At 42.8% G+C, this 17008-nt stretch overlaps 2 protein-coding genes and 1 long non-coding RNA gene across 11 annotated transcripts in view; 2 read left to right on the forward strand and 1 right to left on the reverse strand.

The window, feature by feature from the left end:
- Window positions 1–455: 455 nt before the first annotated feature.
- On the forward strand, window positions 456–2093 carry prr18 (proline rich 18). Its single transcript, XM_049007487.1, has one exon. The coding sequence runs from the start codon at window positions 639–641 to the stop codon at window positions 1431–1433; it is 795 nt and encodes a 264-aa protein (XP_048863444.1). The 5' UTR covers window positions 456–638; the 3' UTR covers window positions 1434–2093.
- A 771-nt stretch (window positions 2094–2864) lies between these two features.
- LOC125738497 (T-box transcription factor T-like) overlaps window positions 2865–17008 on the forward strand; it is a 28488-nt gene continuing 14344 nt past the window's right edge. For 3 of the 9 annotated variants that reach the window (XM_049007479.1, XM_049007473.1, XM_049007478.1), the window contains exons 1-7: window positions 3651–4008; window positions 4280–4394; window positions 8673–8804; window positions 9614–9769; window positions 12466–12561; window positions 12774–12912; window positions 13229–13341. In XM_049007479.1, coding sequence (XP_048863436.1) covers window positions 4305–4394; window positions 8673–8804; window positions 9614–9769; window positions 12466–12561; window positions 12774–12912; window positions 13229–13341 — 726 coding nt within the window. In that variant the 5' untranslated portion in view covers window positions 3651–4008; window positions 4280–4304. Of the gene's footprint in view, window positions 2996–3075; window positions 3537–3650; window positions 4009–4279; window positions 4395–8672; window positions 8805–9613; window positions 9770–12465; window positions 12562–12773; window positions 12913–13228; window positions 13342–17008 lie in introns of those variants that run through there. The other 6 variants (XM_049007482.1, XM_049007481.1, XM_049007474.1 and 3 more) reach the window with 5 other exon arrangements.
- LOC125738500 (uncharacterized) lies at window positions 14269–15113 on the reverse strand. Its single transcript, XR_007396846.1, has 3 exons — window positions 15007–15113; window positions 14717–14822; window positions 14269–14578 (listed from the first exon to the last, which is right to left on the reverse strand). It is a non-coding gene; the product is annotated as an uncharacterized LOC125738500 (long non-coding RNA).

The raw sequence follows: 17008 nt of genomic DNA on the forward strand, positions 1-17008 counted from the left end.
CGTGGAATGCTAATTTCATTCATAATTATGAGAACCTCAAATAAAAGGGTTAAATTAATCCTGCTAATATACTTCACGACATATTAGAGAATAACGTTTGCATCCAACTTATATCAGAATTGAATAATTTATAAATTATTCGTATTGATCTAACGCTATGCTGTTATAGCGGAATATAGTAGTTTGTCTTCATGAGCTTTCTGACATATGAATGTGGTTTTATAGTATAGCACTGGAAAAGGATGTGATGTACGCGTGTGAGCGGTTTATTAATGAAGCAGGCGGAGAGCGCTGTTTGGGTGGCGCGTCTTTGTTGTCTCTCACAGCGGGCTCCAGCTCCGACTCCGACTCCGGTTTCGGCTCCAGCTCCCGCTCCGACTCCGGCTCCGCGGCTCCGGCGCAGCTCACGCTGGCCACGCCTTCCGCTGAGCGACATAAAGAGAAGAGTGACTGGGAACCACTTCGGACGGGGCACAAGGCAAGTGGCGTGTGAACAAGTGTGTTCACGACTGCCAGAGCACCAGCGGATGATGTTATTGGAAATATCCCCAGCGATATTTTACATATTTTACTTTTCTTCCGAAAATTCGGGTGAAAGACCGGGTCCAATTTGTCTTAGACTTTAATCGACATTAAAAATGCCTTTTCCACCGATTACCCTGCATCCGCGGATCTCTTCCCCAGGGAAGGAACTGTTCAGGAAAAAGAAAACCAACATTGTACCTCCACAGTCTGTGCTCAGTGGTGGAAAGAATAAGGAAGAGAAAGACTCTGAAAAGGATAAGTTGTCTACCTCTTGGCCAACGGCTAACCTTAGGCAGTTGGGGAGAATGCCACAGCAACAGAAGAGCAAACTTCCTATTCAAAGACCGGCTATCGACCTGGGGGCAGAGGGAAAACACTCATGGTTGGCATTGCCTCCTCCTCTGACCAGCTCGTACGACAGCGTGCCTCGGTCCAGCTCGGGTGAGTCGGCCACTCAGAAGAGCAGCAAGCATTCGTCACGGAGCTCCCTGGCCAAGGAGGAGACCGAGGAGGAAATACACTTTACCCTGAGCCTCACTCCCGAGGCGATTCTGGTGATCCAGAAGCGCAACTTGGAGAAACAGATGATGGCCAAGCAGCAAAAGTGCTGCGGCTCCGCCGAGTACAGACACCGGCGAGCGTTCCCCTCCAAACGCGCGCAAGGAGTCTCCAAGTCCAACGTGCCTGTTGCCAAACTGGAGAACCCAGAAGATATCCGCACGATTGTAAAAATCTCCTTACTAAACGACCAGTACAAATATGACGACGTGGAGTATGAAGAAGAGGACGGCGACGTGGATGAGACGGTGGTCAGAAAATGCAAGGAGTGGCTCAAGGGAGTTGAAAGTGCTGCTGCCTTTGGGAAAGTGGACAAACTAGCGACTTTACCGCACCTGAAAAGCTGCTAATAAGTTAACGACTGTAGATTTGCACCTCATAACACCCGAACTGGAAAAAAGATCACTGGTTTGTTCAGACACTGCTCACGAGCAAATAGTCAGGTTTATTTTGCAACCACTTTGTCACGAAACCAGCGGAATGTTTTCTGTAAAGCAATTGTGAACTGAGATTGCTACCTGTGGTTGTCATTCAGAACAAAGCAGGTAATTTTCATCACCCTGGCTACTAATGAACGCTTGTTATTTGCACATAGCATTTTTGTTTAGTGAGAGCCACCCTCTCATTGTAAGACCTGTGGTTATTTTCATGATATGGGTATTTTAATACAAGATTGTCTCTCTGGGAAATGTCGACATCAACAGGAGAATTCCACTGGTTCCATTACTTCCCGTAAAGGGACCATCCCTTTGTATCCGCTGAACAAAAGATCAGAAAGACACAGACCGCATTTGAGCGACTTTGGTCAGACGAAAAAATGACTGTTAATCACCGAATTGTATGTTGTTTTAGATACACAAATAAAATGGTGTTACAAAACGAAACGTGTATTTATCGTGAAACAAGCCTTGTACAGTATTTATTATGCAATTTAGAAAATGTTATTTGTTTGCACACGTGTTTTCGTTGAATTTTTAAACTGTTTATATGCAATAAACGTGTAAAATATATTGATGGACTCCTGATCATTAACGATGTTAGAAATGTTTGTAAATGCGTTTCACTGATTCTTGGTTTTACCGTAACGGTGCTTTAAGGTGTCAACAATGGATGACACATCCTCTTTGTATTCAGTTACAATAGTCTATAGAGCCTATTTGCTCTTCCTAACAGACTGAAAAATAACTTCCGTCTATCTAGAATATTGACAAAACTCACGAATATCTGTTTTAAATAAATTCGGACATGTTTTTGTTTGGTCCCTTTAAGCCATTTTGTGGAAGAAGCTAGCTTTAGGAGTAAATGTTCTTGTTAGATAAGCCTCTTAAGTCTGTGCTGGCAAGGTTTTTTTAAGGGCTGTTGGCATCGTTTACCTCATAAATCTTCGTTATGACAGTTTCAAATGAACCCGTGAAATTAACTGAGATGTTAGGGTTGATTCTATGCTTAGAAATAAAATAGAAAAATAAAACATACCGATCTTGTAAAATATATCTAGTCTTATAAGCCATTCTGTGGAAGTTGTCAAGGAATGAATAAAGAATTCACCATGTTAAAGAATTGTATTATCAATTATATTTATCAGTTTAGAGAAATATTTTATGGTGATGTTTTCTACATTTTATTACGGGCAATTTTGTTTTGCTAAATAGGAAACAGTGTGTATGTATTATAATAATCACTACCAGACTGGGCAGTATATTTTTCATAAAATCTTCAATTGAAAACCTGTGGAAGCACGTTGTGTCCCAGCCTGTCCGTCCCTCCCACTCCATTCGTCCCATTTAAGGAGGTGATCCTCCCATCGTACGGACAGAGAGTCCTTTAGACCAATTTCACTACGTGGGGGGCAAGGCTAATCCGCGGAGTTTGAGGAGGGGAGCCAATGGGATTTCGAGCCGTCCACGCCATGGTAACCGCTCCGTAAACACGATGGTCAGCGCGACACATTCAAACCAAAGGGATCCGGGTTTTATGTTGTGTTTTAGGCGCTACATAAGAATTTTGTCTGCATTATACTTCAACGTATTCATGAATGATTTGAGGGGACGGTTTATGGTGCATGCAGATCTCAGACTGATGTTTCTGCTTTGATTCATCATCCAAAATCGTTGCTTATTTGTTCAGTGTATATCTCTCATTTCCAGTGAGCTATAGTAAAAATACTTAGCAGAGCCTCAGTGTAACTGATTGCGAGTTTATAATACATAGGTAGATATACTGTATTGATCCCAAGCAGGCAATCTTGTTTTTTTACTTGTAATGATGCAACATCAAAGTCTTTCAGTCCGTTTCAAGTGCCCTAACTTTGCGCTACAGAGAGAACCATTCATGGAATTTACCCAGTGGCTTCCAAAAAAATGACCCTTATCCCCACGCAGTAAAAAAATCATTTAGTTAATCTCTTACTCTGGTTAGTCAGCTAAACGACAGGCGGCACGATTGGAATTCTTGTGAGTTTAATTGAATTTGTTGCTTTGATGACAATGATTAATGCACGCAATCGGTAAATGCTGTCGGGACGTGGTGCTTGGTTGGAAGATCTCTGGGTTATCTGGGCAGGAAATTAGTTTGTCAGTTTACATGTAAACATGCTTGTGGAGCAGTTTTCCAGCTGAGTCTGGTGTTTTGCACATCGGGGCAATGTTTTGAATAAACACGGGGTCAAAGAAAATGCAAAAAGAAAAAGGAACTGTGTATATTTTATTAATGCGTGTGTTTAATTTATCTTCCATTATTAAGAGTTTAAAAGAGTTTTTAAAGTACGTGTATTTGGTAACCTGGTTACAGAAACTTAATTTGAATGAAAATGCATTCTGGGCGATTGGCTGTATGTTTTGACTACCGGTACCGTGGTGCGCGTCTTTGTCGCCGGACATTGAATTCTCGGTTGGCTGAGTTTTTAGCTTTGACTGGTCAGTTTTGGTAAGTTAATTTATTTCTGATGGAACGGTTTATTTCAGGCTATGATTACACGTAGTTCAGTTACGTGCATTTATCGTTAGCATTTAACCTATTACAGCCCCCTATGAATCACAACTGTATATAGGCCTATGATATTGTTTATTCTTCTATTCTTCATTAAAAAGGTAACGATGTAAACCCAAATATTATCTTCTTTTTTTTTTAATGAAGTCTGCTTGTTTGCCATTATTGCCGCCAAAAACGATTTAATGATATTTCTATTTTATCACAGAACTAAAGGTGACAGTAGAGGCGCCATGATGTCAAGTAAAAGTGCTGAGAAAGATCGCCAGAGCGCACTTCCCTCCATTCTGGACGCATATGTGTCTCCCAGAAGTATTGTAGAGGTAAACTGAAATTATATTTAAAAACCTTTCCATTCATAATTCGTCGAAGTACAGCAGTTTTAAAGTTCAATTAAAATAACTACAAAATAAATATTCTGTTTATGATTAAGTGCACCAGATAACGTGACGATCAAGGGCAATGAATTGTGGCTCAAAAGTTAATGAGTCATCTTCCAGAAAGGGATTCACACATTTTGTAGATCGTTTTTCCCAGTCTTCCCAGCTGTGAAATGTAAGGTATGGTGCAGTTCTTAGAGAGGTACAGCCTCCCATCTCAGATGCTTGTAAAGGGGCTTTTGTCTGGATATGAAGCTGGACAGAACAACACCCCCCAAGGCTGTGTACCCACCTTGGGTCAGAACATCCAGTCCCGGGTGGCCGTCCCTCCGTGGCGCCCCGCCGATGGATGGCTGTGGAACACGGTGTGCTTTTCGTAGGCTTCACTGGCCACTTTGTTCGCCGGGTCGGCTCTCCTCCCTGGTGTGGGCCCGCTGCAGCTGTGCCGACCCACGGCCCCCATACAGTGGGTCCTTTCACGCATCGGTCCCAGAGCTCCCACTGTAATCGGCTTACATCATCGCAGGGGTTTATAAAATCAAACCCTTGTGTATCAGGTCTGTCTGTCAAAAGAAATAGAGAAAGAATGGCTTTAAAAGGCTCCTGAGGCAGTTGTCGTGGTTACAACCAGCAGCACTGTCTCCAGTGTGACCTCTTGTTCTTTTCTCTTTTTTTTGGCTCTGCTGTCTCTCCTCTGTCCTCTTTTTTCTTTTCCTCGCTCTGTTCTTCCTGCTGAATTATCTCTTCTCTCTATCCTCCCTGCTATCTTTTCAGGCCCCCGACCTCACACCCTTCCATCGTTCCCCCATTTCCACTCCCCCTCCCTCCACTCTTCCTTCTGTCTCCTCGCTTCTATCTCTGCACTTTTTTTCCCGAAGCATGAGGGCTCGAGCGACCGCGGGGTGGTCAGTTACCCCCAGGAAAGAAAGGGATTTTTCCATCCAGCAAAATCATCCAGTCCCATATCTACCTTTGGGTAGCCATCTGATGCAGGGGCTGCCATTAGCATTGATGTGTAAAGCAGTGTGATGCTTTGTAAACTGGTGTTATTCACATTTAATAGCTGTTAACCAGAGCCCAGACAAGATTCAAGATTCACTCTTCCACTATCGCTGGGGCAACAGGTCTTAAAAGTTCCTCACCCCAATGCCCATTGCACAGGAAGACAAAGGCACTGCTCCCTTAAAGGACCCAAGCTGTAAAAGGTGACTGACAGTGTTGCGACAGACATGCCAGTCCATTGTAGGGCACATTTACTCCTACACTGCAGCCAACTCTGATACAGCCAATGTATGCATTTTAACTGTGGGTGGAAATCCCCATTTCATAGAGAGAACATATAAATGCTCCAGACTGGGTGGGAGCAGGATTCGAACCCTTAACCCTGGCAGTGTGCGGCAGCAGTGCCAACTGAGCCTCTGTATGACACAAATGATTCAAATTACACTATTTAGTTATTTTTCCTAAATATTTAGCCAAATGCAAACCAATCATAAGCCTGAACATCACCACCTATATATTGAGTAACTTGTTAGTAAAGCAATAATATCTCATGCCATCTCACAGTATGTGCAGTTTAGAAGCTATCTTATGAGTAAAGCTGCTCTATTCCTACTCACACTCACCTCCACATGCTGCCCTTGGTCTGATGCACCTTTGAATTTTTATGTTACTTTGACCTGAACATTCATGTTTTTAGCAAAAAGAACCTTCATGATTAGTTTCCAGTTTCAAATGTTCACTTCCTGATACCTGACTGAGAAAACATTAGGTTAAATGGGCAGATCCCTGCAACAAACAATGCGTAGCTTTATTTTTAAATTAGAATTTTAACGACAAATCAGCATCCAGCATTATCTGCAAAAGCAGGTCTGTGAGGAATGCACCGCTGGAGGTGTGATTTGTTCCGTTGGGTATGTGGGCCAGAAAGGGGGCCTATCGGTATTTGGGGCCTGGTAATGAGTACTCATGGGGCAGCCCCTGAATGTGAAAAATGCTGTCAACTACAAAAGAGTGCTTCCCTACAAAGTGGTACAAACCCTTTCTGTGCTGATGAGACCAAGTGGGTTTGAACACCTGATCCAGGGCCCAGCCTGCCAAAGTTTTACACTCTCTTTTCTACATTTGCCTAAAGTGAGTCAGTGGGGGATGGGGGGGATGTCCTGTCGCCTATTGGTGCTTTCTCAGTGCCACCGAGAACCAAGCTGTACCCAAGCCATACCCTGGCTGACAGGACCAAGAGCATGACCAAACCAAGCTGGGTGCGTTACCACCATGTGATTGATCGAAATGCATAGAGAGACTGGTGTTCTGCACATGGATTATCTGAAGGAAAAAAGATAACTTTTGTATATTATTCCTTATTAGCAGTATCGCACATCACAATGTACCGGTGCACTCCCGATAACTCGGACATTGAAAATTTCCAAATTCGTCCAAAAAGCAATTTCCCATGACATCAGGCACATTCATATTAGAAATCTTTGAAAGCCAGGAAAAATTGCTCATTACATTAACAGGTAAACTTTTGCATGCTCTGTCCTTCCATCCATCCATCCATCCATCCAATCATCCATCCATCGTGATTTTCCATTGCAGAGTCGGTGGATAATGGGGAGCTTATTGCAGGAAGCATTGGGGCACAAAACAGGGGAACGGTATTCTGCAAAATCAGCTGAACAGAGACATAATTAATAATCAATTCCAGTTAAAACCATTCAACTGTTGCTTGTGTGTGATATTTTTTTAAATTAAGCATCCATTTATTTTCTGTGGAGTTCAGGCAGAATTAAGATTATTTTACATGGGTGTCTTCAAAATCAGATGAATATGGGAGCTCATGAAACTCTCAATACCCATAAGTGTAAGGACCCCTGAGTGTAAGGAGAAACTCCGCCCATCTGAAGGGAAGGCCGCACCTCTCCTGCATTTAAAATGAGGTCATGCGTCCTGGCCTGTGGTCTTGAGCCGGTGGTAGCCGGCATTGCACACTGCTCAGTCATCATTTTTCTGTTTGGTTCAGCTTGTTGATGTTTTGCGCCTGGGTTTCGGTCAGGGTTGCCTGCATCATCACCAGCATTGTGTTTCTGGGTGGCTGACATCTTCTCAGGTTCCTTGCACCTGTTTAGCATTTTGCACCTGGGCTCGTGATCATGACTTGCCTGAATTGTGCAGCTTAAGTTTATGGTTTGTCTTCGTTTGACCCCATTTCCTGGGTCCCTTTTCCTCTTAATAGCTTTCCAGCCCTCTGCACTTGACTCCGCCTTCCTGTGCGCCTCATCCTGAAGTCGCCCATTCATACAGCAGCCCCAAATGCTGTTGGTTGCCTGTTTCCTGCAGTGTGTTGTCCAAAGGTCTCAAGGGCTAGATCTAGCATTGTAGATGGAAGGCCCAATTTTGGGCTTATCTGTTTTCAACTCATGTTTGAATTGAAAATACACAACATGTATTTTTTGATTTGACTCCCTGTTATGACAGGGACCAGGCCTGTGGTTTCCAGCAGTCAATGGGATGGTCATACTTACATGTATTTACACTTGTGTTCAGGTTATTATCTGTTTATCAGTATGCATTGGATTTGGTTGAACACTTCAACCAAACCAATTCCTACATATGAAACTAACGGCGTCTGAGGTAAAGGTGTTCTCTTTTTAAATACCTGCCCTGTTTTCCTCTCCACATCTCCCACTTAAATAAACATTGTTTTTTTTTTGTTGATTAAAGGCTAGTTTTTCTATGTGTCTCTTAATTGATCCAGCTAGTTTATGGACAGTTACCATGCACATTGGTGATAATTTGGAAGTGCAGTGTACTACAACATTCATTGCGTTAAAAATTATGGTTTAAACACTGTGTTCCAGCTCCACCCATACCACGACAGCCAGTCATGTGCCCACAACAAAAAAAAGGTATTTTATTTTGTTATTGCCCACTTGCGTAACAAAATTGGACTTTCTGTGCTGTCAGTGTTTGGCGTTACATAAAGGTGTGTCATTGTTCTGGGGATAAAAGTCAGCGACGATGTGGTCAGAGGTGCCAGATAATGCACATGTACAATTATGGCTGGACAAAGTAAGAACATGACAGAATGAAATGAGAAATTCTGAGAAGGGCACGTTGCGTTGGCTTGTTGCATTCATGTATTGCGTCAGGGCTTTTGCTGACGTGCAAAGTGTGAACCGTTTTCTACAGTGTTTCTCTGTATTTGATCCTTCTCTATAGAATGGTGAAAAAAAACAGCCGCTGAAGGTGAGGAAGTGCTTGCGCGGTGAGGATGAGGAGAGGCTCACAGAAAGCCCTGAACACAGCCCTGACAGCGAGGCTAGCAGGCGAGCGCAGGCTGCTATGGAGCAGGTATCCCAGTGGAGCACGCCTGAACATTTTACCTCCTGATTCTGCTGCCTACATTTTAACCAGTTTAAACAGCGTTCCCAGTGGACCGGAAAGCGCTGCACTGGGGCTTTTGTTTGGCTTTCCCAAGAGAGGGAATGAAAACCAAAAACTCAAGTGGTTCGATTTAGCCGCAAGCTGTCTACTGAAAAAAGCCACCCCTTAAACAGTCATCTGCCTGTTTTTATAAAACATTTCCAACACTTCCTTTGATAAAATTGATAATACAACAGAAGGCCCTTAAATCAGTTTGCTGGTACTTTGTTGTAAATGTAGTCTTAGGACTATAAGAGTGTGTGAAGACCTGCTAAATTTGACTTGGACACACATAGACAGTCTATTTGATTAAATCCCTTAATCTGATCATTTATTTCCTTCACTGCCCAATCTGCATCTAAAATGTATATGTCTATTCCCTTGATCCATTATAACAGATTTTTCTCTACATGAAGATATTACACTGAAATCCAAGCCTAAACCCCAACACCTGTATGTTCTCCAGGACAATTATTCCTACTCTACACAATGCCATTTGTTCAGTACCACTCTACTTTATGTTACCGAGTACTGTTAATCTCCTGCGTTTTTTTCACTTTCTATAAATAACTTAAAAAATGTCAATAAAATGCAAAACTAAACAATATAATCACGCTAACATTTTCGATCAACACAAAAACATCCATCTAAAGCTGACTAGTCCTCAAAATAAAAAATCGAAAATCCGTCTTCTTTGTGTGTGTGTGTGTTTTTTTTTTTTTTTTTTTATGTATTAGCGCCATCTGCAGGCGTACAGAAACATTAACCGTTTGCGGGATGTTTTGCACCGGCGCTACTCAGACCTCTTGAGGGAGAAGATTCAAAAACAGAGACTTGACATCAAACAACGTTGTTTCACGACACCGAAATATCTGAAACATCTCGGAATACAAGTAAGAAATCCGTACACACACCCGTACACATGAACCCCTACCTCCAAAACAAGTAATACACGGTTGTAAATTTCACGTGAATCCGATTCAAAATTCAACTTCACTGTAGGCCAGCCAGTTACGTGACCATTCAAACAGCTCGCCAGAAGAGGGTGCTTTTTGCATAGCTGTCTGATACTAACGGCAATTGTAGAAATTTATTGCCTGTGGAAAATAAAATGCTGACTTAATGCAAAAATGACTTGGAACCAAAAAAGCGTTGAAGTCAAAGTGAACTTTATTGTCATCTCAGCTATATACATGTGTACAGTGAGACGAGACGACGCTGTGGCTCCAGTTTATACAGTTAACAATAATAAAGGGATATACAATAGAAAGAAATGAAAACAATTGTATTAAAGACTCTCACCAAGAATTTAAGAAATATGCACAGTTTAGTACTCGGGACATTTTAAAATACAGGAGCTGTGCACATGTTGTATTCAGCAGCTACAATAATACTTAAGCAATTTGTCAGCATGCAAGTCATATAAAAGTTGACATATACACATTTATACTGAATACAATGTGTAGTGAAAGACTTGGTCAGGAGACGCATGTAATACAAAGGGACAAAGCATTAAAGGATCATTATAACTTATTGTTTGTAATAAACAGTAAAGTGACAGGAGGTAGAGTGTCGAATGAATCGATAAGTCAGTATTTACATATGTAAATTGTGCAGTGACAGTACATATAATACTGGATATGTTGTGTAGCTTTTAGTGGAACATTGGTTAAGCATGTCTGCTTATCTGGGATGTTGAATTTTTCACTGTGTTTTGGGATCATGGACGCAGTGGGAGCGAGGAGAGACTGAAGCAGTGTGGAGTCTGTCTGAGGGCTGCAGGAAGTGTTTGTGAGTTGGGGGGGGGCTGTTGTCTTGGTCTGTCTGGCCTTGCAGGCCTATTAATGATCGGGAATTTAGGGCCGTTGTATACCAAAGAGAGGATAAGTGTGAGCATGCAGGGGGCGCGTGTTCAGTGAGCAAACTGCTGTCCCAGGGTCTCACATTAGGATCCAAACTGTTAGAGCCTGTTTAATGTTTGAAGGTCCCAGTTTTAAGCTGGTCTAGGAACCAGACTTTTAGGGCTCAGCTTATACAGCCTATGGTAATGAGAGCTGCCTGCCCCCACAATCAACCCCCCTCCCCCCGACTACGTCTGACCTCAAATACACAACCCAACAAATCAAAGCCGCTCTACCCGTCGGCACCTTCCGATTACCCCCCTTTACCTTGATCACCCATCCCCAAGCCCCCCTCACCCTGACTTTGCATTAACAGCTGCTAGAGAAGAGCCTGTTTCCCAAAGCAACTTGCATATTAACCAGATCATTAGAACTGCAATTAACATCTAAACCCTTTGAGTTCCCCATTTCCCCTGAGCTGTTATGGCCATGATCTTGCGGGGGCCAGATGACAGGGTGTCCCTCCTGTCCCTTGTGTGTATTCCGTCACCGGTCCGTCACCAGGCACGTTTTGGGCCATGCGTTATGGTCGAATCACATGGACATGTAAACGTAGTGGACACTACTGGCATGATCACAATATCCAAGCTACTTAACAAAAACTAACACCATTCGGTTTTAAAAGCTGTCAGCATGATCTGAATGGTCTGTGGGTTGCTGTGAAGAAGAGTAAGGTCACATCTTTGGGTTGACATCGTGGAACTTTGTAGCAGTATTGAGTTTATGCAAATGGGGTAGCATGTGTAGCGTAAATGTTCGAGGCTTAAGTTACCCGTTATTAAAGATGAATGGATAGATAGATGATAATATAACAAACACACCAATATTAAAATGCATATAAATATTCTTTATTTCCATGGTAATTTACAAATATGTTAATTGGATTATTAGTATGGCATGCAGAGAACTCATTACAAAACAAACAATGTAGCACCGTTGATATAACCAAAGCATTTCACAATGTAATCCTTAAAGGATGACAGTCAACAGTCACCATTATAATGTTATAGCACACAATGGAAGTGATTATTAATAATAATAACGTTTATGATATGTATCACTGATGGTGGCGGTTTCTGATGGCTGAGTTGAGAGTTGCGTTTTCAGGTTCATGGTGAAGTTGGTGTAGAGTGATGTGGCCTAGGAGGAGCTGGAGTTTGGGGAGTGAGTGAGCAGCCAAGTGAGTGAGAAAACGAACGAGTGTGTGAAGGAATAAGTGGGTTCAGGTATTGATGGGGTAGTGGGGGGTCCTGTCTAGAGATCCTGTCTTATCTCTCTGTTCTTATAAAGGCTGGACTTCTTCAGGAGGCTGTAATTATTCTCTCTAATGACCTACACTGAAGAGGAAGACAAAGGTTGGACTATAAAGGACTTTATGGTCCCCCTGGCAGGAATCCTTTGGTACAAATTGCTGAGCAAATGAAACTGCCTGTTGTTTCCTCAGTCCAGTCTGAGAGGCCTAGTCAAAGTCACCATGGTAGAGCAGGACCAAAGCAGGCAAAGCCAAGGACACCTGCTGGGTCCTAATTGGTCCCCGCAGCAGTTAATGGCTTCCTGTGGCTGTGTGTTTACTTCTCATTTGTTCTGTGTGTTCTCTTTCTCAGCTACTGAAGGGCAGTCCTACAATCTCTTTGTCATCTTAATTCTCATTTCATGTTGCTCTAGCCTGATATTTTTGTTTCTCATAGAAAGAGAAAAATATCAGACGTCAAAAGTTGCCCTTCTGCACCCTCACCCATGATGAAACACATCTGAAATCTCTTCATAAAACTAATTACTATCTGGTAGGTGTCACATATTTTATCATATGTTGTTGGACTGTGATGGCCTTCCCATTAATTGCCTGATTGTGTTCCCCGTTTTCTCACATTTATTTAAAGAACTGGATAAATCCATATCACAGCTTGGTCCTGCAGTTGGAATATGATTGACTGATACTGTCCCTGCGTCGTTGTCATTGTGATTCTTAGCTCTTTACTGTTGTCTGTTCTTGAAGATCATTGACCTCCAGAACCAGATGATGCGCAATGGTTGGCTGAAGACCCACTGTGATCAAGAAGAGTTCTGGGCACTGGCTAGGCAGAACCAGAGGGGGAGCGAACTGGAGAAGAGGCTGCAAGATGTCAGAGAGAAGAGTTGAGTGATGATCATTAGTCCACTTTATATTTGGAGAATGGCCTGTGTTGTTAGGTGTTATTTGAGACTTTGAAAAACATTGGTGTCATATCCATTAGAGGCTTTGAGAAACATTTTGTTTAATTTTTTTGTGCCCTGTACCATTAGTTTTCTGTAAGTAAATGCCTTTCCTTAAAATCTAGATAGATTAATTGGTAAGTTGAAAATTACAAGTGTGTAAAACCTCATGAGTTAGTATACCCTTGCACATATTTACCATATATGGTGGGATTGTTGCCAGTCTGGTTTGAACTTCATTGATTGATGTGTTGGCAGTGATTAGCAGTAGGTCCGCTCCAGATCTCAAGTCTTTGGAGCGGATAAAGCAAGAGACCTCAGACCCTGAACAGATGAAACTCATTGCTTCTATCACAGGTCTTCGTGAACAAGTGAGTGTCCTGTCTGTCTGAGTGTATCTTTCGTTCCTTAGCATCAGCGATCGTGCGTATGTTTTTTAGGTGTGCGTGTGTGTGTGTGCCTGTGTGTTCAGAGTGGGTGGTTTATCCCTGCTCAGTCTGCCTCTTGTTTTTCATCACAGGCCAGAACATACACACAAACCCGTGGAACATATACCTCCTACTGTAGCCATGACCACTGTGAAGAATAGGCCTATTTTGTAGCTCTCATTGCCTCTCATTGGTCCTGATTTTGCCCAATCAGACTGTATTTACCATCATCACTGAGAGCAGACATCACTGGTCATCGTAGTATGAATGGGCAGCTGGACTGGGGTCATTCCTAAATGCATTCATCAGTTCCAATCCAAATCATGAAATGGAATTAAGTCTCCCTGAAATTGGAATTTAATTCCAATTCTGCTCCCCATAGTTTTTTTTCCAATCCCAACTCCAGCTCCATTTCCTGACTTGGATTGGAATTGATGATTGCATTCCGGAATGCCCCCAACCCTGATGGCCAGTAACAGGACAGAGGTTCTGTCACATGAGAACAAACAGCCATTTCCCTTTGTCACACTCAGCCCCCCATGTGACAGACAGGAACCTCTTCAGTTACATTACAGTTTGACAGCAGCACAAACTCTTAAAACTCTTATGCGATCAATAGTGAAAACTATTTACTAGCCAGCTGTATTTGAAAGGAAAAAATGCATTGGATGTTACCCTTTAAATGCCCACGGTTCGGTATGACTCAGCTTTAAAAATATTTTCTTTAAAAAAAAAAACCTAAAAAATGCATAAACCTGTCAATAATTAAGAGCAATTTCATTTACATAACAATTTTTAGTTTTACTTTTAAATAAATGCAAACATAATCCATCTGTCTTCCAAGTACCAGCAGGTGAAAATTGGCCCAGGTTAGATTTAATAAATCAGAATATTTTATTTTGATAGAAAATAAAGACATCAGCAGTTTTCAAGCCATTATCTTTGAGGGTTTTTGGGGTGTGTATTGGTATCAATTTCATCTCCATCTTTCCACCTTTGACTGGCATTTTGCTCCAAATCAACTTTATTTGAGTTCCTGGTTTAGTGTAGTTGTAGGTTCTGTAAGAAATTGAAGGTAAAATTGACCAATATATTTGGTCAAACCACTGAAATCTTGACTTTTTCATTTGTTTTCTTTTGATTTTTATATGTGGGATGCTGATGACAAGGCATCGGTTGGCTGAAAAAGAGGAAGAAATTTCTTTTATTTTTGCAGAAAAATGAATGCAAGTGTGACATTGCTAGACAGTGAAACGATAAGTTGTATCTGAAGTGTTTTGGGCCGGGTTTGACACTTAGCTCCAGTCAACGCGCTCACCTGCCAGCATGTACTTCCAAGCATCCAACAGAGGGCAGACAGTACTGACCCAGAACACGGGGCTTGCGGCAGGAGAGCCCACTGGATGTGATGCTTTTTGTACACCCTGGAAAAAAACAGACAATTTTGTTTATGCTTTATGAAGTAGGGATGCAGTGAGTGGCAAAATTATCGACATGATTGTTGCCAAACTGCTGTAAACCACACTGAGTGGTAGTAAAATCTCCCCCCCCCCCCCCATCCTCCCCCATCGTCCTTGTACCATCACTGTGGCGTTTGTTGCTGCTTACCGTCCAGCTTTCTGGAAAGATAGAGCCCCATGGGGGACGGGAGGCAGAAAGCGGTGAGCGCATTTCCTCTGCGGCCGGCTCCAGGTGGACACAATCACCCCCACCCCCCCCCCCCCCAAAAAAAAAAAGCTTTGAAGCCCCCATTCCTCTCTCTGGGGCTCCTTTGTCCCGCTGAGCCCTTTATAGGGCCTGGCATGTGGGTCCTGATCCAGTTCTCCTCAGTTCTGGGGGAATTAGTAGGCCTGTCACCACACCGTGATAAGACTGGGGCGGCGGGTGGTTGGGGGTGGGTCCAAATGAGCCCCCATACCCCGTTGTGTTGTGTAACACTGACTCTGTTTGGATGTCCGTAGCACCAGGCGTGCTGTAGTTACTCACAGTCCTGTGAGATAACCAAACAAACTGGACACCAGCTCACAACAGACCTACACAAACAAACATCACCCAGGGGAAAATGTCTAAATCATAGCGCATACAAAGGGGCCGGACCAATTGAGCTGGGGGTGCCACCTCATCTCTTGGCTGTTAGCAGACGCTGACCGACTGTTTGAAATTCTTCCTCGACTGGACAGATTTATTGGTGGTTGATCTAAGCGTGAGGTTTCGAGGCTTTGAGTTACTTTTTTTTTTTTACCTTTGTTTCTAGTTGCTGAGTATTACCTTAGTCTTCTTGGTATTTTTCCATTGGGAAAAGAGTATTTTATGTGCCGTGTATTTACCTAATATAACAGCAGTCGATCTAAACAGAACTGAATCTGTTTTCATGACCTGTACCGGGCTGCAGTGCATCTTCCTAATTAATATGTCAGTAAGCAATATTAACTTTGCTGCTGAAATTATTTTTGGTGGAGGACAGTATTTTCTTGTCCATTTCCTCCCATTCAGTGGGAATTCAGCCTCGGCCCACTGTGGTGCAGCTTTCAGGTTCACCAGCACCTAGACCTGTTCAGTAAGAGTTTGTATGATGGTATTTCGGGGGCTGCCAGCCGCGCCGCTGCCTGAGGTTCGGGGGACAGTTAGAATAGTGGCGAAGGCTTGTGCAGACGGACCCATCGCTAAGCGTGATGCCTCACAGCCTTTTCGGACAAACATGGCCACCTTGTCCCTCCCTCCCCTCACTCTGGTCCCCCTAAGTGCCAAGATGCATTCCCCACTTATTGGGGAAATACTTCCTGAGACGCGAAAGCAATTAGACCTGAATGCTGTTTTAAACCCAGTTCCTAAAGATGCCAGGAGGAGATTTGTCTGTTCTGTACTCTGATGTACAGGGTTAATGTGAGGCTGTCCAGGAATTTGGAGGTTTTACCCCCCATGAGATGCACAGTTATAGCCTTAACTAAAGCAGTTAACCTTTGTAATTAGCTTTCCTTAAAATCCAGCTGTCACTGACTCTCAACAGTTTCACACTAATATTTCTGACATTCTCACCTGTCCGTCTTAGTAAATGTATAATAAGGACAGTCTAATTTTTCAAGCGTTCACTGTTAGCCAATTTTGCTAGTAATTTTACCTCATGGGCCCATTTGAACCTGAAAGAATCGACCCTAATGTTGTTATCTTTATAACACATACAATGAGAGTTACTGTGTTTTGGGGAAAGTTACTATGAATGGATTTAGCTGCGTCAGTCAGCACCTTAAGAATAAAGTAAAAATTAATCTTTCAGTTCTGTTTTACAAAGGACATTCCCGTTTAAAGTATATTAATTTTTAATATATAATATACTGATTTGTATTGGCTCATCATCCATGTGAGAACGCGGTCAGATTAGTGTCACTCACAGACGCCAGCACAGCGTCACACATAAGAAAATCACTGCATGCGTTTGTGTGTATGTGTCGGGCCGAGATCTCAGTACCTCGAGGGGTTACGCCGTGCTGTGTTGGGATGTTTCTCCGTGCTGTGTCGGACACCTGGTTTGTATGGGTCTGTTACCTGCTGCACCGTGCTGTGAGTAAACTACGCGCTGCTCAGCGGGCCGCCCTGAGGCCAGTTTGCACCC

This window comes from Brienomyrus brachyistius, chromosome 3 (assembly GCF_023856365.1).
Source record: "Brienomyrus brachyistius isolate T26 chromosome 3, BBRACH_0.4, whole genome shotgun sequence".
NCBI lineage: Eukaryota > Metazoa > Chordata > Actinopteri > Osteoglossiformes > Mormyridae > Brienomyrus > Brienomyrus brachyistius.